This window comes from Plectropomus leopardus, chromosome 24 (assembly GCF_026936395.1).
Source record: "Plectropomus leopardus strain MGB_pleo_1.0 chromosome 24, ASM2693639v1, whole genome shotgun sequence".
Lineage (NCBI taxonomy): Eukaryota > Metazoa > Chordata > Actinopteri > Perciformes > Serranidae > Plectropomus > Plectropomus leopardus.
In genome coordinates, this window is record NC_142199.1 from 9,935,359 (window position 1) to 9,954,672 (window position 19,314).

The 19,314-nt window shown below is 40.2% G+C and overlaps 1 protein-coding gene across 1 annotated transcript; it reads right to left on the bottom strand.

Annotated features, from left to right (window-relative positions):
• Window positions 1-1,307: 1,307 nt before the first annotated feature.
• Window positions 1,308-18,723, bottom strand: LOC121962628 (ubiquitin-protein ligase E3A). Its single transcript, XM_042512846.2, has 11 exons — window positions 18,382-18,723; window positions 17,675-17,719; window positions 14,890-15,194; window positions 13,479-14,731; window positions 13,246-13,390; window positions 10,265-10,470; window positions 9,882-10,046; window positions 9,285-9,440; window positions 9,115-9,188; window positions 8,802-8,945; window positions 1,308-6,966 (listed from the first exon to the last, which is right to left on the bottom strand). Exons 1-11 carry the CDS (start codon window positions 18,456-18,458, stop codon window positions 6,846-6,848), a joined length of 2,691 nt encoding a protein of 896 aa, XP_042368780.2. The 5' UTR covers window positions 18,459-18,723; the 3' UTR covers window positions 1,308-6,845.
• Window positions 18,724-19,314: the final 591 nt, after the last annotated feature.

Consider the following 19,314-nt stretch of genomic DNA (forward strand, 5'->3'; position numbering starts at 1 on the left):
TTTGTTTTTGTTTTGCCTATTGTTTTGATCAGAAATGAACAACCAACACTTATCAAACAGCATAAATAATGAGCCCTTCTCTTCACTGGCTACAGAGAGGACTCTTTTCAGGTGATTTGACTTCACTAAAAGCTGTCACATTCCTCACACAGCAGCCCCTCCTGCTCACACAGGTGATCTCAGTGTAAGTCACTGATTGATGCACACACAGCTCAGAGCACTGCAACTGTGTGAATGTCTTGTGTTAGAGCGCCACTCTCAGGTCCTCTGAAAATACTGAATGACAAGGATCAAAATGTTGACCTCACCTGCCTGTTTCTAGACTTTTACAGGACATGAAAGAAGAACTGCAAAGAAAGATAAGAAAGAGGAGAAGGAAGATGACAAGAAAGATGATAAAAATGAAGTACCATAAGTACTACACAGTATTTTCTATGGAGGCAATATTTGTAAATTTGAAATTCTACACATACACACACACACACACACACACACACACTTTTTCAAAAAATAGAAAAAACGCCCAAAGTACTCAAAATTATCCCAAAAAGTTAAAATTACGAAAAGAAATAGAGAAAATACCCAAAACTTCAAAATACATAAATAACTGTATATCTTTATTTGCAGTCTTTGTATATGAAATATGTAACAAAGAAAATAAAAAAAATATTCATTTGATATAATAGTTTATCCATGGTTGTTATAATATATGTAGTTTTGTTATAGTTTACTTTATAATTGCAAGTTTTAGAGTTTATATCCCAAATGAAATCTTTATTTCAGTTATTTCTTGCAGGTGACAACCTTTTTGGAACTATGGGCTTCATGCAGTTATATTCTCCTAAGTTTTTTTATTTTATTTTCAATTAACTTTCCTGGCAAGAGAAAAACCTAAAAAGTCAACTCCAGATGCACCAAATGTTCTTGACCTTCCAAATCTGCTATTACCCAGGTGTGGTCGATGAGGAGTCTTACTTAATGAACTACTCAATGCAGAAAAAAACCTTTCTAGAAGGTAAAACATAAAAAAAAAAAACCCTCAATATTATGGAGAAATAGTGGGAAAAAGCACCCAAAAATTCAAATAAAAAAACAACACTCCAAATTCAAGAAAAAACTAGCAAAATCCCAAAAGTCAAAATTAAAATTAAAATTTAAAAAAAGAGAGAATAAAAACATCATGAAAAAATCCAAATTATTTAAAAATAGAAAACTTACAATATATGTACTTAGTTACATTCCATCACTGGATTCATTGTAATGACACCAAAGGACCTACGGACTCAAATCAGGATTATAAGACAATACAAGTTGGAAAAAAGCTGTCATCTTTATTTAGCATGTTTTCACAACACTGAATACTTGTAGCCGTTCATCAGTTTGTATCTTTAGAATGTAACTGTTAAGTCAAACCAATCGATTAAAACCGCTTCCCTTTCCAAGATCAGGTTTCACCTTTTACCTTCAACAGGCTCTAGAGCCCTTTTACATCTCCACATGAGCAGCACCTTCAGCGTTACAAAACGGAGGTACAGAGTAATGTTAAAACAGCAGAAACCAGACCTGGGCTCAAAAACAATTGTAATTGACTCTTAACATTTGTTTTAACCTCCCGTTCCACATGATTGAGGTTACTGCCGTGTAACAATGCAGCTGTTATTTCCACAAACTCTCCAACACAGTCCACAGTTTGTCCACTTTTCCAGGCACTCCTTTTACTGTCCAAAGTGACTCCAATGAAGGCTAATAACAAGGAGTGAGTTTTCTCCAACATAATTTCACCCAGGTCTGGCTGAAACCATGACGATGAGAGCGTAAAAGAACAGAAAGGATGGCTCAGGGTTGTTGTGTACTGCTGTGGTCTGAGCACTGTGGTTCAGTGGCATGTTGTGGGCACCGTCGCGTTCACAGGCTGAGCAGCATTAAAAAAAAAATAGTCCTCTTGCAGACACATCATTAGAACAGCAGGAATCTGAAAAAACATAACTAAAAAGACAATAACAACAGAACACCCATCTGATCTCAACAACTCGTCAATGATCATCTGCACACTGTTGTAGTCCCCGGCCAGCTTTGGATATATGAAAACTGTTCTTTTAATGATCTTGGTCTTGTGAAAATCTAAACTCAGTGTCCAAATACTAGTTTTCCGGAACTTTTTCCGTGGTTGGAGTTTGCTCAGTTGTCATGAAGCTGGCTCAGGTGTAACCCAGGGTTCCTACAGCTTAAGGTAGATTTAAGACTTAGTTTAAGACCAATTTTCTACTGACCGAAATTAAAGAATTTTATTTTGCCAAAATGTTTATTGTAACATAAAAGTTTACTTTCTTTTGTCCATTAAAAAACTTGGATTAACTGCGTCAAATGTTGAAAAAGCAACCTTTTAAGAGTGGACATGGAAGACAATGAGCACATTATATAATCAGAAAAGTATCTATTTGGTTTACCAACAGAAGAGGGAAATACCTGCCATATCCAGCTGGTTTTATGGGCAATTTTGTGTTTGTCACTCTGCATGTGAGATTCCACTGGTTCAATTCCCATCATGACAAGGTTAAGCAAAAAATTGGTTAAATTATTAAACAAAGAAAATAGATAGGATTTTTCATTGGCTGTCCACTGACTCCTGGTCAATGACCTTTGACCTGGATGCTGCAAATGGTTCTGGTCTGGCGTTCATAGACTAGGGGCAAGTTAAATTATATATATATCATGATTTGTTATCATAATACCTATCGCAAAACATTTAAAATCGCAATAACATTGGATCATGACCGAGGTATCATAGGGCCTCTGGTGTTTCAAACCCCTACTTGGTATCCTGTGATTTAAGATCCACGTGTGCGTCATGTGATGACACCTGAGCCAGCCACATTTACTGATAAGGGCGATGAGACGATGTTGACATACCTTATGGCAATTCTGTGGTTAGCCATGAGTTGTTAAAAAAGTTTTTATATAGTTTACCTAAATTATCTCAACCACTTATTTGGAAGTAAAACAAAAATAATTTGAAAGGACCACCATGTTTGAAAGTTGAGTGTATACTTTATATTTTGGGTGACAGTGTTCACATGTTTGCTGAAGTGTGGGATTTTGGGTGTGTTTTTCACACTATTCAAGGTCGCCATTACGTTCCATTCATTTCTGTATAAAAATATATCAGCAGGCTCTTGAAATGTGCTTGGTTTGTAATCCATCCCAATGAACATCAATTGTGTGTCATCAGTGTTAAATGTCTTTGTTTGGTAGTGAAGTTTAACCTCTTAAAAGTCTGCTGGACCAATCACTGGCTCCTGTGTTTCGGCTAAATGTTCAAATCCATATGACCTCATTTTGAATAATATTAGAGATCCCAAACTTTCCAGTGCTGGAAAATTGGGAATTTGTATCAAAATGTTGGTGAAATGATTATTAAAACTAAAATTTATTGTGAAAAATCAATGGTTTCAGAGGTTAAAATGATCAAAACATTTATTTTACTGCTCAGAACAAACCAAATTTGTAGAACCAAAGTTGTAAAAGCTGCTTGTATACAGGTAAAATATAATTTCAACATGTTATTTAGTCCCCAAAAAAATCTCTCTCCATAATATTTTGGGACTAAATATTTTGTTCATAGGGTACTTATATATTGAAGATTAAAAAATTACATGTTTTGCCATAGTTGTTACCTCTGAAAACATTTATTTTGACAATAAATCTAACATTTCAACATTTGTTCAAAATTCACAATTTCCCCAAATTCAACACCGCACTATCTCAGAATAATAATGAAGTTTACTGTGACTGTGTTACCACAATTTCAAGGGTCTGCTATTTGATTTTCATTGTGTATTTTCATATTTCATAGTGCATGGGATGGTAGAAATAATCTAAATCTCTTAAACACAGTGCATAGTTTGCAAATTAGGCATGGGACATAATGAAAATTTTGAATCATGATTATCCTGGCTAAAATTATTGCAGTTCATAATATTATCTCAATTATCATCAAAATATGCCTAAAACCTTATAAAATGGCACTAAAAGATACTGGAATCCTTCACCTCACATTATTTAAGAAACAGAGTTTAATTTCATATCAGACAAGATTGAAAAACAAACAAAATAATATTTAAAAGCTTGGCTTTTTGAAACAGCGTCATATCTTTAAATATGAATACTATACTGAAATATGCCGATACTTTTTTATGTTGGAGTGTATGAAGCCTGACTTTGTTCTTTATTTTTGGTTACCCAGCAGTCTCTTTGTGACACAGTGTTCATGATTATCTCAATAATGGAAATTCATCATGATCAACTCATTTTATTTAATCGCAATCTGCAATAAAATTGTGTGTAGTCCCATCCCTTGGTGTTATGCGTGTGTGTGTGTATAAAAGCACTGGTAGTATGTGTACCACACTTACCATAGTTACTGGATGTGCACAGTGCAACAAACTGCCAAAGTGACATTTCAAGCATGTCCTTTTTATTTTCACTTTCAAATAAGTGGTTTAAATAATTTGGTTAAACTGTAGATGGGTTTAAGTTCTGATGCTGCTTGCCTTAATGCATTCTGCTGACAGTGTCAAAGTATAAAGTCTGTGTGCAAGAACATCATGCAGACAAGTTCTTTACAGATACAGCCTATTCAACTGAACAAAAAAAAAAAGATCAGCCTGTGCTGTGGGAGGATGATTTCACAGTTGATATTCCAATTAACGTTGAAAAAGTGCTATAACAACACTTCCTGTTCGCCTTCTCGTAGACAGTGGTTACACCTGTTTGCACTGAATGTGACAGATCCAAATATAAATCTGATCACAGTGACGTGAGCACACAGTACCGTCTCCTCCAGAGTCAGAGAACACGGTCAGTATCAGGTCAGTACAGAGGCGCGTAGGTCCGGGACATGTTCAGCCCAGCTTAGAACAAAGACCGAAAGCAGGAGAACACAGTTAGCCTCGCAACGCTACATATGTTTAACAAAAAGATACAATGTTAGAGCTATAGAGAAGGTGGATTTGTTGGTTTTACAAAGCCAGGTTAATTGTTTCTACTTGCTGCCAGTCTTTGCTCAACTGGGTGCGAACAAGATTACAGTAAAAGGGATAGTTCAGGTTTTATTAAATGGGGTTATTCGGGGTACTTATCCATACATGGAGTGCTACATACAGTAAATGTCAGTCGGTTTGGAGAAGCAGGCTGGAGTCTGACATGGAAGCTATGACTGTACTGCTGCAGGTGGGGGTCAGCGACAAAGTGTATTTTGGGACTTTTTTAGGTGGCTTAAATATGTTTTGTTGCTGTCCCCCATCCACAGCAGTACATCGCTGAGCTTTCGTGTCGGACTCCAGCCTGCTTCTCCAAACTGGGGGGCGTGCAGACTCACATCTACTGTATGCAATATACTGTCTACCACATACAACTCCACCTCTAAAATTCTGAACTATCCCTTTAAAGTCAGATTGCACCGCAAATGTACACTGACATTATTTTCTATTGTGGGTCCAACAACAAGGTAAGAACCTATAGGGACTTATGTGAGATTCAATGGCTCCAGGATTTACTGTCCTCACTTCCACAGTGTCTGATCACTGCCTGTCCACGCTGGGGACTGGCATGGCATTACGAATTCAAACACTTAAACCCATCAGGTCATGTGTCATTTTATATCAAAATGACAGGTGTAACCACAGCCAGAGACTAAAGATCACACTTAAGATCACAAGGTACCAAAGCTTTGCCAGCCTTCTTGTCTCTACAAGTCCAGATGAACGGAGACTCTCCAGTGTGAGAGTTAAGCAAGAATCCGACAACACAAAGTGCTTACTGGGTTTGCACCTATCAACTGACTGTATAGGTTGGCACAAGAAGAGCTCTATGTCTGTATCTGAGAACATCATCAGTGACTGGTCTACATGTGTACATCCTCCGAAACGTGCACAATACGGTATCGCAGCTCCAACCGCACTGATATATAAATACTGTTTTTATTTAGAATCGTCAACACAGGAAGACATGGAAATAAAATGCTTCAAACAATCATGGCAACCTGTGGCCAAAAAACAAACATTCTGAAAATGTCTAAGTGCACTTACACAGCTCTGACAAGATTTTAGTCTAACCTGCGGTGCCCCCCACCCCACCCCCGAGAAAGGAAAAGAGGCCCAAAAACAAAAAAAAACAGCTATTTTGTAATGTGCCATTTTGGACCAAATGACAGCCTAAATGCTTACCTTGATCAAAAATGGACTCGGTAGAAACAACAATAACCGATTGCTTTGAGTGGAATGGTCGTTCTTCTGTGGGGAATACAAGATTTTGTCATAAAACTACTCTAAAACTAGATTTGCTCTGTCAGCGGTCTGTGAACAAGAGTCTATACTTTAACAGCTTTGTTCAGTTAAATGGGGTTTATAATGTTAATGCATTGTCCCAAATTTACATTTTTTAATATTAACCCTCCCCTTTCCCCACGTAGGGAAGCTATCACAACAGGCAGGCATGAAAAATAACCCATTTGAACCTTAAAATAAATAATAAGGAAAATGATCCTCTCTGTACATAGAAAAGAAAAAGACGGGGATGCTGCTGCACATTCACATACTGTGGATGTGGGGGTGGGTACTTTGATCAGGAGGTCTCTGTGCTTACACTGACTGATGCGGGATGATGCAGGCACAGTAAAGATCTACTGGAGCGCTCTATCGGAACCATCTCTCCTCTTTCATTATTGACTTTTCCTCAAACATACTCTGTTCTTTTGTCACCTTTCGATTGTGTCTGATAAAGGAAGGGCAGGGTTTGATGGGCTTTCTGAGAAGGAGTCCGTTTCGCTGTGTGTTTGGAGCAGGGGCTCAGAGCATGCCAAACCCTTTGGCATAGGTGATGGCTTTCAGCAGTCTCTCCCTCAGCTTCTCCTTGCTGCTGTATTCGGGCAGCAGCAGCACGTTAAAGCAAGTGTGAGACGTCGGTAACCTGCCGGGACAAAACAACACACAGCTGGTCAGCTTTCCTCTGAATCACTGTCTGCCCTCATCAAACAGGAAGCCTTTAAGAAACGTGCGTGGAAAATGGTGATTAGGTAACTGTATCAAAGTCAATTTGAAATAGTTTGAATTCAACTGAACTTTACAGCATTCATAAAGTCAGAAAAAGAACTAGGGCTGTCAACGAATCATCAAAATTCTAATTTAAATTCAAATAAGAGAGACGCAAGATAGCAAAGAAAAGCTAGACACTGCAGCGTATGAACTTGCTGGGAGCTGTAATCTCACCACTTTTGTGCAGAAGAGCAGTCTTTCTCTCCCTCAGCGCCAAGTATCTCCTTCTCTTTGCTTTTATCAAAGAGCAGCATGAAAGCCACTCCGCAGCAAAATCTGGAGGCCAAAATTTCCCCAGATTACACTGCACAGCACACTGATGAGCAAAAAACAAAGCCACTGCACGACTTGTAGTAATCTCAGTTGATTAAGGACTGATGATTCGAATCTCAGACTTTCAAGGGGCAGCCCTTGAAATTTGATAGTCAATAGAGAAAAATGGCTGCACTACCATGGCTGTCTGCCTCTCCAGTTTAATGGGCATATTTAATTACCACAGACACCAAAGGAGGGTCAAAAGAGGAGAAGTCACAGTCTCAAACTGCATCACACCATTGGGGTACAACACATGCGCAGTGAAATCTGGTCTGCAGCTGCTGAAAGACTCAATAGCTGGTGTACTGGTCCCCTGGCAAACATGATGTGAATGGATAAGAGAAACCTTAAAGTGTCCCTGTGAATGGAAAAGAAGTTCAGAAAGCTAACGTGAATGGAGTTGAGAAGAGACCAGGTGCTCCTGTGAACGGTGTGGCAGAAACGACTCCTGCAACTCCTGGAAAAGAAACTGAGATCGAGAAGAAAAAAGATCCAAAAGAGCTGAAGGGTGAGAAGACCAAGGCAAAGCTAGAGGATTAACAGGACGATGAGGAACAAGAGGAAGACGATGACGATGACAAAGAAGATGGAGAGAAAGTGGACAGAATAACCTGCCTGGGAATTTTCTACAGTGAGTGCAACAACTAAAACACAATGCAGCACATCAGCAGTCTCAGCAGCATTCACTAAAAGAACAAACCAACCCCAAAAACAGCCACCCCCTACTCTGATAAGTAAAAAGCAGTCCCTAGTTTTTGAAAAAACAAAACAAAACAAAAACAGGCCATGTGATACCAAGAACAGGGCAATGAAATAGAAAAAAAACAAAAAAACGAAGCTCTCTCTTTACAGCAGGAAATCTCACTTCAAAATAAAAGCTGTACTGAAAATTCACTGTTCTTCACAATAAAGTGTATTTTTCATAAACATTCAGAATGGACCTGTGACCCACTTTTGGTCCGTGACCCACCAGTTGGGAACCACTGTCCTAAAGCATACTGTAGCAAGCAGACTGACCACATGCGACACATCCAAAGGGCCATCCCAGCAGTACAGATGTCTGCCTTTTCTCCAGTATAATGGAGCTAGATGGCTCGTGGAGCTCAAAACTTCAAAAAATACATTTGAAAAACTCAAGTCTCTTTCTACTAATCCTGACCCAGTTATTCAAGATAATCTACAGACCTTGTTGTGAGCAGTTTCGTGGAGGAACTACTGTCTTTCTTCTGAACTACACCTGCCAACCACATCACTGCGCAGAAAGATGCATCCACTCATGAACGAGAGGCTTGTGCTCATGACAGCGTAAACGGCGTCCTCCTCGGCTGAGCTGTAATGTTAGCTAGCTCAGTGGCGCGGCTGCAGGAGGAAGAACAAAGGATAGATGTGACTCACCTGTCAGTGTCAGGGCCGTTCTTGGCAATGATCATCTTGAGCTTGCCCAGCCCACCCACAGGTGCTCTGTCAGTGCCGGTGGTGAACTGCAGGAAGAGGCGCTTCTGCTCCTCACCAAATGAGTGCAATGTCTCCCAAAACTCCCTGCCATGCAAAAAACAACATCCCAGACATTATGAATGAGTGCAGTGTTAACATGTAAAACTAGAAAAGACCCACTGGAAGATTAGTAGCGTCTTTCACATTGGGTGTACAATCAAACCACATTCAAAACTTGTGAGTGCATACAAAGTATCCACAAGCACTTTCTTACTTTATGATTCGTGAATCTCTGTTGTAACCTCCATCATATTCTGTTGTTTCTTCAAGTGCTAGGAAGTCCAGGTTCTGCAGGATGTGACAATGACAAATCAAGGGGAGAAGTTAAAAATTTAAGTAAATTTGAATGATTTACTAATTCAAATGTCTGGCAACAAATCTCACCCTGCTTCCACAGATGAGGAGCTCGATCTCCTCTGGTCTGAACAGGTATTTGAGCGGAGACTCGTTGGTGACCATGTGGAAGCCTCTCCTGAAAGCTTTGAACTGCTTCTCCACACTTTTGTTCAGCATGTACTCTGCATACTGCGCAACAAACTCCTGCACACACACATCAACGGGAACAATAATGTCAAAATCTTCAGCACTGCAGCCTTCCCACTTAGCCTCGTGGCATCTAGCCTTGTTTTTTTGACATTATTTGTGTATCGACCAATGCGGGGATTCTCAAACGACAGTCCACACACCACCGCTAGTATGTGAGCTCCTACTAGTGGTGCAAGGAGGAATCTGACTGCAGTTCAGTCAACACATGCCGTCATTTCACTGTCAATCAACACAGTCTTAAGACTTGCTTTACCTTGTCAATATCATACTCAAAAACTGTTCTGAAATGCAAAATAAGGGAACATGTCAACAAGTGATTAAAAACTGTGACTGTTAACTATTGAAATTCAGTGATTAATCGCAATAAAAAAAAAATAAAATTGACAGCCTTAATTTTAATAACATTTTTAATGCTTTATGTTTTGTTTGGCTCACCTTTCTGTTTTCATTTGTGACTGGAATCTTGTCCCCATTTTCCCTTAAATCATACATGAGCGGGTTCCCAAACAGGTCTGTCTGGGAGATCTGGAAAGTGATCATCATGTCCTCCTCCACACTGCCCTCGTACTCCAGCAGCTCCTTCAGACTCTGATATAGAACCTTTACAACACAGTGCAGCAAAGTCACATATCACATCATATTTAGCACCAAAATCTGGCAATATTAACAGTTTGTGGATTTGCTCCAAAGCAACATGAATGATCGAGCTGAAGAGGCAAAAGTCCTTGAAAAATGATTTAACTTCAAAATGTTTTTGTGAAATTCCATGACTTTTCCAGGTTTTCCATGACTGTGGGAACACTGATATTAGTTCTTACCGGGTTGGCATCAGCTAAGTCCCTGAACGTTCCTTTCTTGCCCATGAGCTTCCTGTAGACCACCATGGGGAAGTGGACGTCCAGGATACAGTTGTTATAGATGGCCAGACCCAGAACGATGCCGATCAGAGTGTACTGGCCCTCATTTTCGAATGACGACGGGTTGAACCAAAACAGTTTGGTGCCCTCGTCGTATGTGAACATGCCTGCAGAAGGAGACGACAGGACAAAGGTGTTAATTAATACATATAATAATATATATAAATAATATATGCAGGGCAGTCCTCGAAATGTTAATTAGAGAGCTTGACTAAACTTCTCATGACGCACACGCTGACGGCGCTTCCTCTGCTGCCATGCAGTGTCAGCGCTCTGCCTGACAGAGATGTCAGCAGCCAGTCAGGAGAGACGCTCTACAGAGCTTTCGGTTGAATTACTAAACTATGATCACTGTGACACTTTTACAATATCACAGACATGATCAGAGGTACAGAACTACAACACGATTCTTATCTGGAAAATGTCATACATTCTTGATTTAAAAAAAAACACACACAAAAAGAGAAAGCAGGAATGCAAAGCACAAACAATAAAATTCTGACTTGGTGAAATATTAGTCAAAATTACAGTAGAATAGAACCTGTTCAAAAGGCAGTGTTAAATATTTGCACTTTTTATAGCGAGGGCTCTGAACTGTGAATGAAATAGAAAGACTAACACAGTCCTCCAATTTGATTTTATAGAGTTACTGCACTCAACACATTTGGGGCAAGACAGACTTCTCCAGCATGACTTCTAGCAATGTCACATCACTATACACAGGTGGGGTTAATTCTGGGTGACCAGCATTACGTCTTTTTTTTTTAACTGTGAATAAATCTGCTACAAATATGGCTTTTTAAATGAGTTAGGCCGGAGCTACAGTTGCTGTTAACTACCCGTATGCATGATGGCTGCCAAGAGTCCCCTGCGCGTCGGTTCGGCGTGTCGGCTGTGTGCATCCTAAAAAATTAACCCGTTGTGCATGCAAAATGCAGTGTGTATATAAACATCAGGGGCAGTGTATAGAGGCAGAGTGGATGTGACAGAGTAAACACAGCACGAGAGACAGAGAAACACGAACTCCCCACTGGCTTGATTCAGAGACCTTATGTACCACCGCCGCTGTCACGTTTTCTGCCTTTATCCAAGCACTGACATGATAGTAAACTCCTCGAGGGTCGCAATTTCTGTTGTTCTGTTTTTTTGTATTTGATGTGTTACTTGACTCATATTTCTATCGAAGTCACCAACATATCATGTTTCACCCATACGATTAACCACCTGACAGTCCGTTGCACAGCTGAAGTCCAAAAAGGTTTGAGTACCTGCACTTTTGCCTTGTCTGGCTTTATGCTGCATTATTAGGAATTAATGGAGTATGGAGAGAGTTTGTTTTTTGCTGCATGTTTGCAAAGTGCAGGAAAAGCTGCTAGCTGAGAGTCCACTAACATTAGCTCAGCTTGTTTTTTTTTTAGACTGGATTCCTTAAGTGTTCATCCTTAACAAGGTTTTTTTTTTTTTTTTTACAAGGAGCAAAATAATCTGCAGAGGTCTCTTCCTCTCCAAAACAAACAGACCCATACAGTTAGAAGGGTAAAAACACTGAAAAAAGCCATTTTGCATTACAAATCAGTGTCTCTCTGAGGCTGTTCAGTTGAAACTGGAGGGTTCGAGGGGGGCTATGAGCCATGATACCACTATGTTAGCTCAGCTTGTTTCTCTGAAGATCTAACAAACAATATTAATGTATCTTAAAATAACAAGAACACAGTCTGCTGGAAATGTTTTAGTATCTGGCTAACTGTCCAACACCTGGTGCTAATGGAAAACCCTGCATGAACTCAGCAGTGAGCACCCTCACTGGCTCTGTCCATATCTTTTCGATCTTTTCAAAACCTTTTGTTAATAATATCAGAAGAAAAATGCAGCAGTTAAGCACCAGCTGGAGCTTCCAAAATTAAGTTTCAGTCTCTTGGAATAAAATGAGTTATAACTTTTCTCGTCTGATGAAAGGACGCAGTACCTGTGTGTCTGACAGTGACAGTTACCTTTGTTGCATATTAACCCTCTCTCCCTCCACACAGATGCTGTCTTCATCTGGACTGTATGTGACTGAATAAGCATAAAAATGCCCCCCTCCCTAAAATCAGAGAAATAATTAATTTATCTAATTACGTTTTAATTTCAGATGAAATATGACCCTGAAAAGAAAGCTTGTAGAAATAGCGGAAGTGACATTGTGTCTAAAAAGTCCCCTACAGTGCAGTTTTGTTCCACTCAAACTGAAAATGAAAGGACACGCTCGAGGTGAACATTATGACAGTCCTATGAAAATTTCCATTACATATTTAGAGTTACTTCCCATCCACATTTGACCTAATCACTCTAGCTGTACACATATGTAGTGTAACTGTACAAGACATTTCAGGTGTAGCCATCATGTTCACTCCTCAATAAGCGGCTAGGATCATTTGATTAAACCAGCCGAACAATGCCACCAAATCTGTTGAAAATAGTTCCCCTGCTGACACATATCTTAACAATGGAGTTGATTAGTAAAACAGCATCATGCCTTACAGGAATTACTACAGCCCACAAGCTATGCATGTGCTACATCAGCCTTATATACAGGGTTCCCACACGATGTCATGGACAAAATTTCAAAACTTTTATGTGGCTTTTCAGGGACCTGTAATTGCATTTTGAAGACTTCTGAAAAATATTTTTTAAGAAATTTTTGATACCAACTAGGGCCTTAGTTTTTGGATTAATGATTTTAAAGCTTTTTAAGGATGTGAGGGAACCCTTCAATGGGAAAGCAGTGATTAAAAAACTGGCATCCACATGCTAACCTTGGTGGAAAAAAGGGTATGAGACATAAAATGTGTCTCCCATCTTATTAGATTCGCAACATAGATGCTAGTTGTGTGTTTTCTTACCAATATCTGGGTTGAAGATCTCCTCCACCACCAGCTGGAAGAACTCTTTGGAAACACCTCCTTCATCTACACCTTGTTCTCCTTCAAACTCCACATAGAGCTGCTTCTTCAAGTCTGCAGGATTTTCCATTGCTATCATTTCCAGCTACAGAGACACAGGAAACACACATCAGTTTCAATCGAAACAAATTTAAAAATGGTCATTAAATTGAATGGAGCTGGCGCACACATACCCGGACCAGAGCATCGTCGATGATGTGGTCTCGCCGCACTTTGAGCCTCAGGTAGGGATTGAGCTGCTGACCCTGCACCAAACTGTAGAGCACAGTTATACGCCGCTCACTGTACATGCGGATGCGGTTGTCGTAGTACAGGCCCAGGTTCTTGGTGACGGCGTTGAGGATGAAGGGGCATGTCATAAAGGAGAACTTGTTTTCAGTCTCAACCTTAAAGAAAGTGTAGTCCTTGTCCATCTCCAGCACCTCGTTCAGAGGCTCATTGACAAACTCCTCAAAGGCGATAAGCGGCCGTCGGCAATCATTGGTGCGGATCCCCAACTCCGTCTCCAGCGGGTCCACCCGCGGGCCCTTCTTGTTCCGCCGCTCCTCACCCAGCAGCTCCTGCAGGGTGAGCTCGCTAGACTCCGGGATGGGCTCCTCGTCCTCTTCTTCGTTGTGCTCCATGTCGAGGTCGCCGCCCAGCACGTTTGCATAGTAGACGATCTTCAAGCACTTGGTGGCCGCCACCACTGCGTCATCGTCGTTGACCAGGTTGCGGCTGTTGAACTCGTTACTGATCACCTTGTAGGTAATGAGCTGCTGGAAGGTCTCCACCATACGCCGGATCTGCTCGGCGCTGTAGTGCGACCATAAGCGTGCAAGCTTGGCCTGAGCTGCCAGCGGGAGTTTACTCATGGCCTTGCAGAACTGTGGGAGGGCGATCTCCAGGTACTCTGGACTGTGGAGGTTGCTGTTTTCCATCACTATAACAAACAGGTTCAGGTAGTTTGGATCTCGTGAATACACGTTGTGGTACGTCAGATCGCACTCTACGTTGGGTGAGAGGTAGACCAGTGCATTCAGGAAGGCTGCTTCTATCTTCTCATTGGACAGCAAGCGCTCGTAGACCCGCCGCACGGCTTCGATGTCCACCGACACCTCATCAGGGGCCAGCTTTTGGACATCGTTTTCCCCTGAGGAGCCCTCTCCGAGCCTCGATGATGACGAGGAGGCGGGGGAGTCCTCCTCCATAGCTGTAGCAGAGCAGGCAGCTGCCTCTTTCTCATCCTCATCCTTGTCCTCATCCTTGCCTTGGAGGGACTTGAGCTCCTCTTTAGTGTGAGGTTTTGACCTCCGAAAGCTCTGCACCAGGCCCTCAGCACTGGAAAACACCCGACCTATTACTCTGATCAGAGGCGAGTAATCTTCTTTCTCCCCACAGATGTCCAAGATCTCATACACCTTCTCCTCTGTCAGGTAATTTACATCTACAAACAGAATCAAACATTACATGGTTAAAAATAAAACTGAATAAACTCTTCAAAGTCCCAAACTATATCAATTTAAAGGCATATTCCAGGGTTCCCACAAAATTTTTAAAAATTAATTTCCCAAAACTTTCCCTTATGTCTACAAATCAACTCACCTTTGAAATTATCTCGTACAGAGAGGACATCTTTGTGGTTCAACTTCCTGTTGCTGCAGGCCGAGTTGCTGTGAGCGCTGCTCTCCAGGTAGGCTGAGGCCGTGCCTTTCTTCGAGGGGTGGGGGTCACATAGCTTAGCGTTGACCTTGTAGAGTTCCAGGGCTTTGACCGCTGCTGCGTTGTTATCCATGCGGTTGAAGCCCAGTGACGAGGCACACCATGAGTTGGAGCATGACTCATTCCCACAGCCCTCCGTTAACTGGTGGTAATAGCGCTCTATTAGATGCTTGGCAGCTGCTCGCTTCCTGTATTCAAAGGTACGAAACAGCAGGTTACTGTGTGAATCGAATTTTTCATCATTTAAAGCAGTTAGCACAATATGGGATGGATGGCAGAGATAAGAATAAATCACACGTTTACAAGTTAGTAATCACAGAGTTTTCATTTGACCTGACAAATGAAGACAGCTGTGTGACTACAGTTTGGGTCATGTGAATGTTAAAAATAGCCCACAGTGCATTAATAAACATATCATCACGGCAATTAAAATTGGGTTTAATATTTTCGAAATGATGGACTTGGGCTGGCTGACGAAAGGGATCCACACTTTACCTTTTCAGGCACTGCATGTATGTACTTTTTATTAAGCACTATGTCAGATACACTGGCTTTTCCAGAAAAATCAGAGTCTTGCCAGCACTGTTGACATGAGTTTCCCATTTATTTGCGGCGACCTGCCACAATAAAAATATCTGCCATCACGTGCTGATTTTACGTTTTTGGAGCTGAACTGTTTATTAGGAGGGCTACTGAAACATACTGTATATACCATTCAGTTACTGACTGCACCTCACTCTCAAAGCGCAGTGAACTCTGAACACACACGCAGCAGCAGAACGTCAGGTGCAGTGAAAGTGAAACTTAATTGTTGATTGCGCTGGGCCTGAAAGTTTGTATTAACTGCCTCTGCAGCTACAGCTCCTCTCACCTATCGATCAGATCTGATCAGCTCTGACCATAAATTATCAACCCTGCAACTCAAACTGCTGCTTAGGGAAAAAAAGCCTCAATTAGAGCTCTGCCAGCACTGCAATCACAGACCCACAAAAATGTAAAAATTCAGAGAGGGGACACAAAATGATAAAACAAGGATACCCACACAAGATTTTTTTTTTTTTTTTTTTAAAAAGGAAGGCTTTTGGATGGCCTATTGTCTGCGACCGCGACACTTAAATTAGAATTCTGTGGCAAACACTCCATGAACATTATTTACAAGTCAAAACATGGTGATCACTAAAGCCCGACCGACATACTATCAGCTAATTTCATCTGGCAATTCTGGACCATCACAGATATCAGTATTGGCATACATGTTGTCTGATGTGCACCAATATAAAACGTTTATTTGTACTGGAGAATGATGCACAAAGAGATGCTTTGAGTAATTTAGACTGATCAAAGTCCCAAGTAATTTTATTGTTTAGTGCACAGATGTTATTTTTGACAAAGTTTTTGTTCTTGGCTTTTTAAATAGACTGACAAAGCAATTTCAACTCAAAGTCCATAGCTACATCCAAAGCTTTTTACCATATCTATTAGTCTTCTTCACTGCTGGTATAGACCATTTGTTGTCAGAAAAATGAATCTTGAATAAATCAAATGATCTTCAAACTGTTTAAAATAAACAATGCATGTTGCTACTTGGTGTTAATTGCTGCAGCAGGGACAACTTAAAAGGAAACATTAGCACATTTTTTCTTGCAAATTTCTGTCACTTGGTTCACCAAACAGTGTATCTACATGGACATGAAAAACCCATTTAAGATCAGGTTTTTGGAGTATCTGGTTTACATGTTTGAGCATGTGAACCCCATATTCTGTTTATGAGAAACGTGAACATGCTAGCTGGAGTACTCTGAAAGTAATCGAGATGTATTCAGGGAACATGAATAATTTGATTTCTCTGTTTTCATGTAAACACTATATCCCAAACATAATCATAACTGGGATAAGCCTCATAAACGGGTTATTCACGTCCATATAATTGCACTGTATACACACAGAGAGGGATGCATGATATTGGATTTTTTGCCGATATCCAATATGCTGATATATAACATTTCATTTGGCTGATAGCTGTTTAAACACTGTTTTTGTCCACTTAATTTTAGTGATCATCAAGTCTCTTCTGTAGTGGAATTAACATCATGTCATGCATACTCACGATGGCCCACCGTTATACGGAGACAAAAAATGCAATACTTTTCAATGTATGTAATACTCATTCATTGTGCAAAATAAGAAAAAATATTCAATTTAAGGTTGATATTTTGTACATGTTCACTTTGTCAATTAATAAATACATATTGGTTTGTCATATCAGCACAAATCAGCACGTTGGCCAACTGCAAATTTTAAAGCCAGTATCAGTCAATACAGATGACATGTTGGTATTATTGTGCATCCCAACATATAGACATTATAATTGCTAATCTGATGCTAGGGTGACAGTTTTGGTCTCTGTTTACTTCCTGACAGCTTCCAAGGAAACTATACTATAATATAATCTTTTATAGTTTTCTTTTCAGCACGCAGAGGAACTCATGAAGATAATTAACGTTGACTTGGACAGATCTGTAACACTGTTGTAACAACAACAGTCAAGAAAAGAAGAAGTGAGAACAGACAAAAACAAGGGTGATCTGAGTTTCTGGTGCAAGAGTGCAGTTTTGAACACATGCTCACAGGCACACATATGTACTAGTAAAAAATGAGTGTGACTTACATTCGGCTTGCTTCTGGGTTTTCTATTTCAGGCTCCTCGTATTCTCTAATTGAACAACAGACAACGTTACAGCAGAGGTCAAGCTGCGCTGCACTGACATGATGATTGCAACAAATACTACAGCCTCTCTGTTTCTTGAGAGGGACAATTACATTATGACATATTTTAATTTACAACATGCATGTGCCTTCTGAACGATGAGAAGATAACATGCTAGCCAAAAAGCAATATTGCAGCCGGTGCCTTGCAGAAGCAGGTTAGCTTTACAGGGGGTCACAGTCAGTGTATTCTGCTAAACATGTAGCCATAACGTTAGTGAATATGCTGTTATTTATTGTAAAAAAAAAAAAAAAAAAAAAAGCATTTAAAATTCATATATTAGAATTTTTAAGGGGCGACAGGTCTACACAAATGGCAGAAATGTCAGGGACCTCCTGACGCTGACTTAGCAGGCTAATATAGCAAAATCTAGTTAGCCGGAGGCCTTATTTCAACTATTATTCGTGCAGAAGTGACGTTTCAAAATCAGAAACAAATTTCACCCATTATTCAACAATTGCTTGTTATAAATTTTGCCTAATTATACCGATACAAACAACAAAGCAATTGCACCCACACAGCTACCAGCGACACCTAGCTAGCTATGACTTCCAGTGCTCCTCCTAGCATCCCCGGCATCCCCGACTCTTTCCTGCCGCCGTGCCCACCTGTATGGTCCTTCTGCGGGGCTAGTCTCGGCCTGTGGTGGCGCACACTCACAGTCCTCCTTCTCGTCGGAATTCATACGAGACTTTATCCTCAGTTGTTTGTTATCCTGTTGCTGTCTGTGAATGTATCAAGTCCTCCGCAGGTTGAGTACAACTTCAACAGCACGCTGGGTTGGGTCTAAACGGGCAGCGAAGACGGATTTTGTGTTAAAAACTTCATTCACGGCCTTCCTACAGCAGGCTCTTTCCGCTGCCTGGGGTTCACCGCCATCTTGACTTCACCATCAACCCACGGCCCAGAATTCACTGCGGTGTAGCTGCACGAGCTGCCGGAGTGGATCATAATGCTGCAAGGAGCTGGACTCGTGACATCAACTCTTTTTTAACACAAATAAAAACAATTAAAAGAACAAATAAATTAAATATCAAATTTTAATTAATTTGTAGAATTTTAACCCTTTAAATGCCAGGTTTTTGTCATGGTGACCTTATGTTTTTAGATGAAAAAAAAATATTTTCAATACACTACATGCAAAGTTGTTTTTTTATTTAAAAAAATGTCGCAGTCTGAGAAATATGTCAATGATTAGCAGTAACGTTGATTTTTATAAATTATTTTTTGTGCAGTGTTAAATACTTACACTCAAACCGCTGCGCACAAAAGGCGCTTTAAAAACTGTTATAGAAAAGATCAAAAATTAATATGATTTTCAACTTTGAGTTTATTCTTTTAACACAATCATAAATATCAAATATACACTAATTTTGCAAATTCTAACCCTTTAAATGCCAGGTTTTTGTCATAATGATACTATGTTTTTAGATGATAAAAAAATAATTATTTTCAATACAATACATGCAAAGTTAGTGTTTTTTTTTCAATTATTGGAGTCCGGATAATATGTCAATGACTGACAGTAACATGGATTTTTA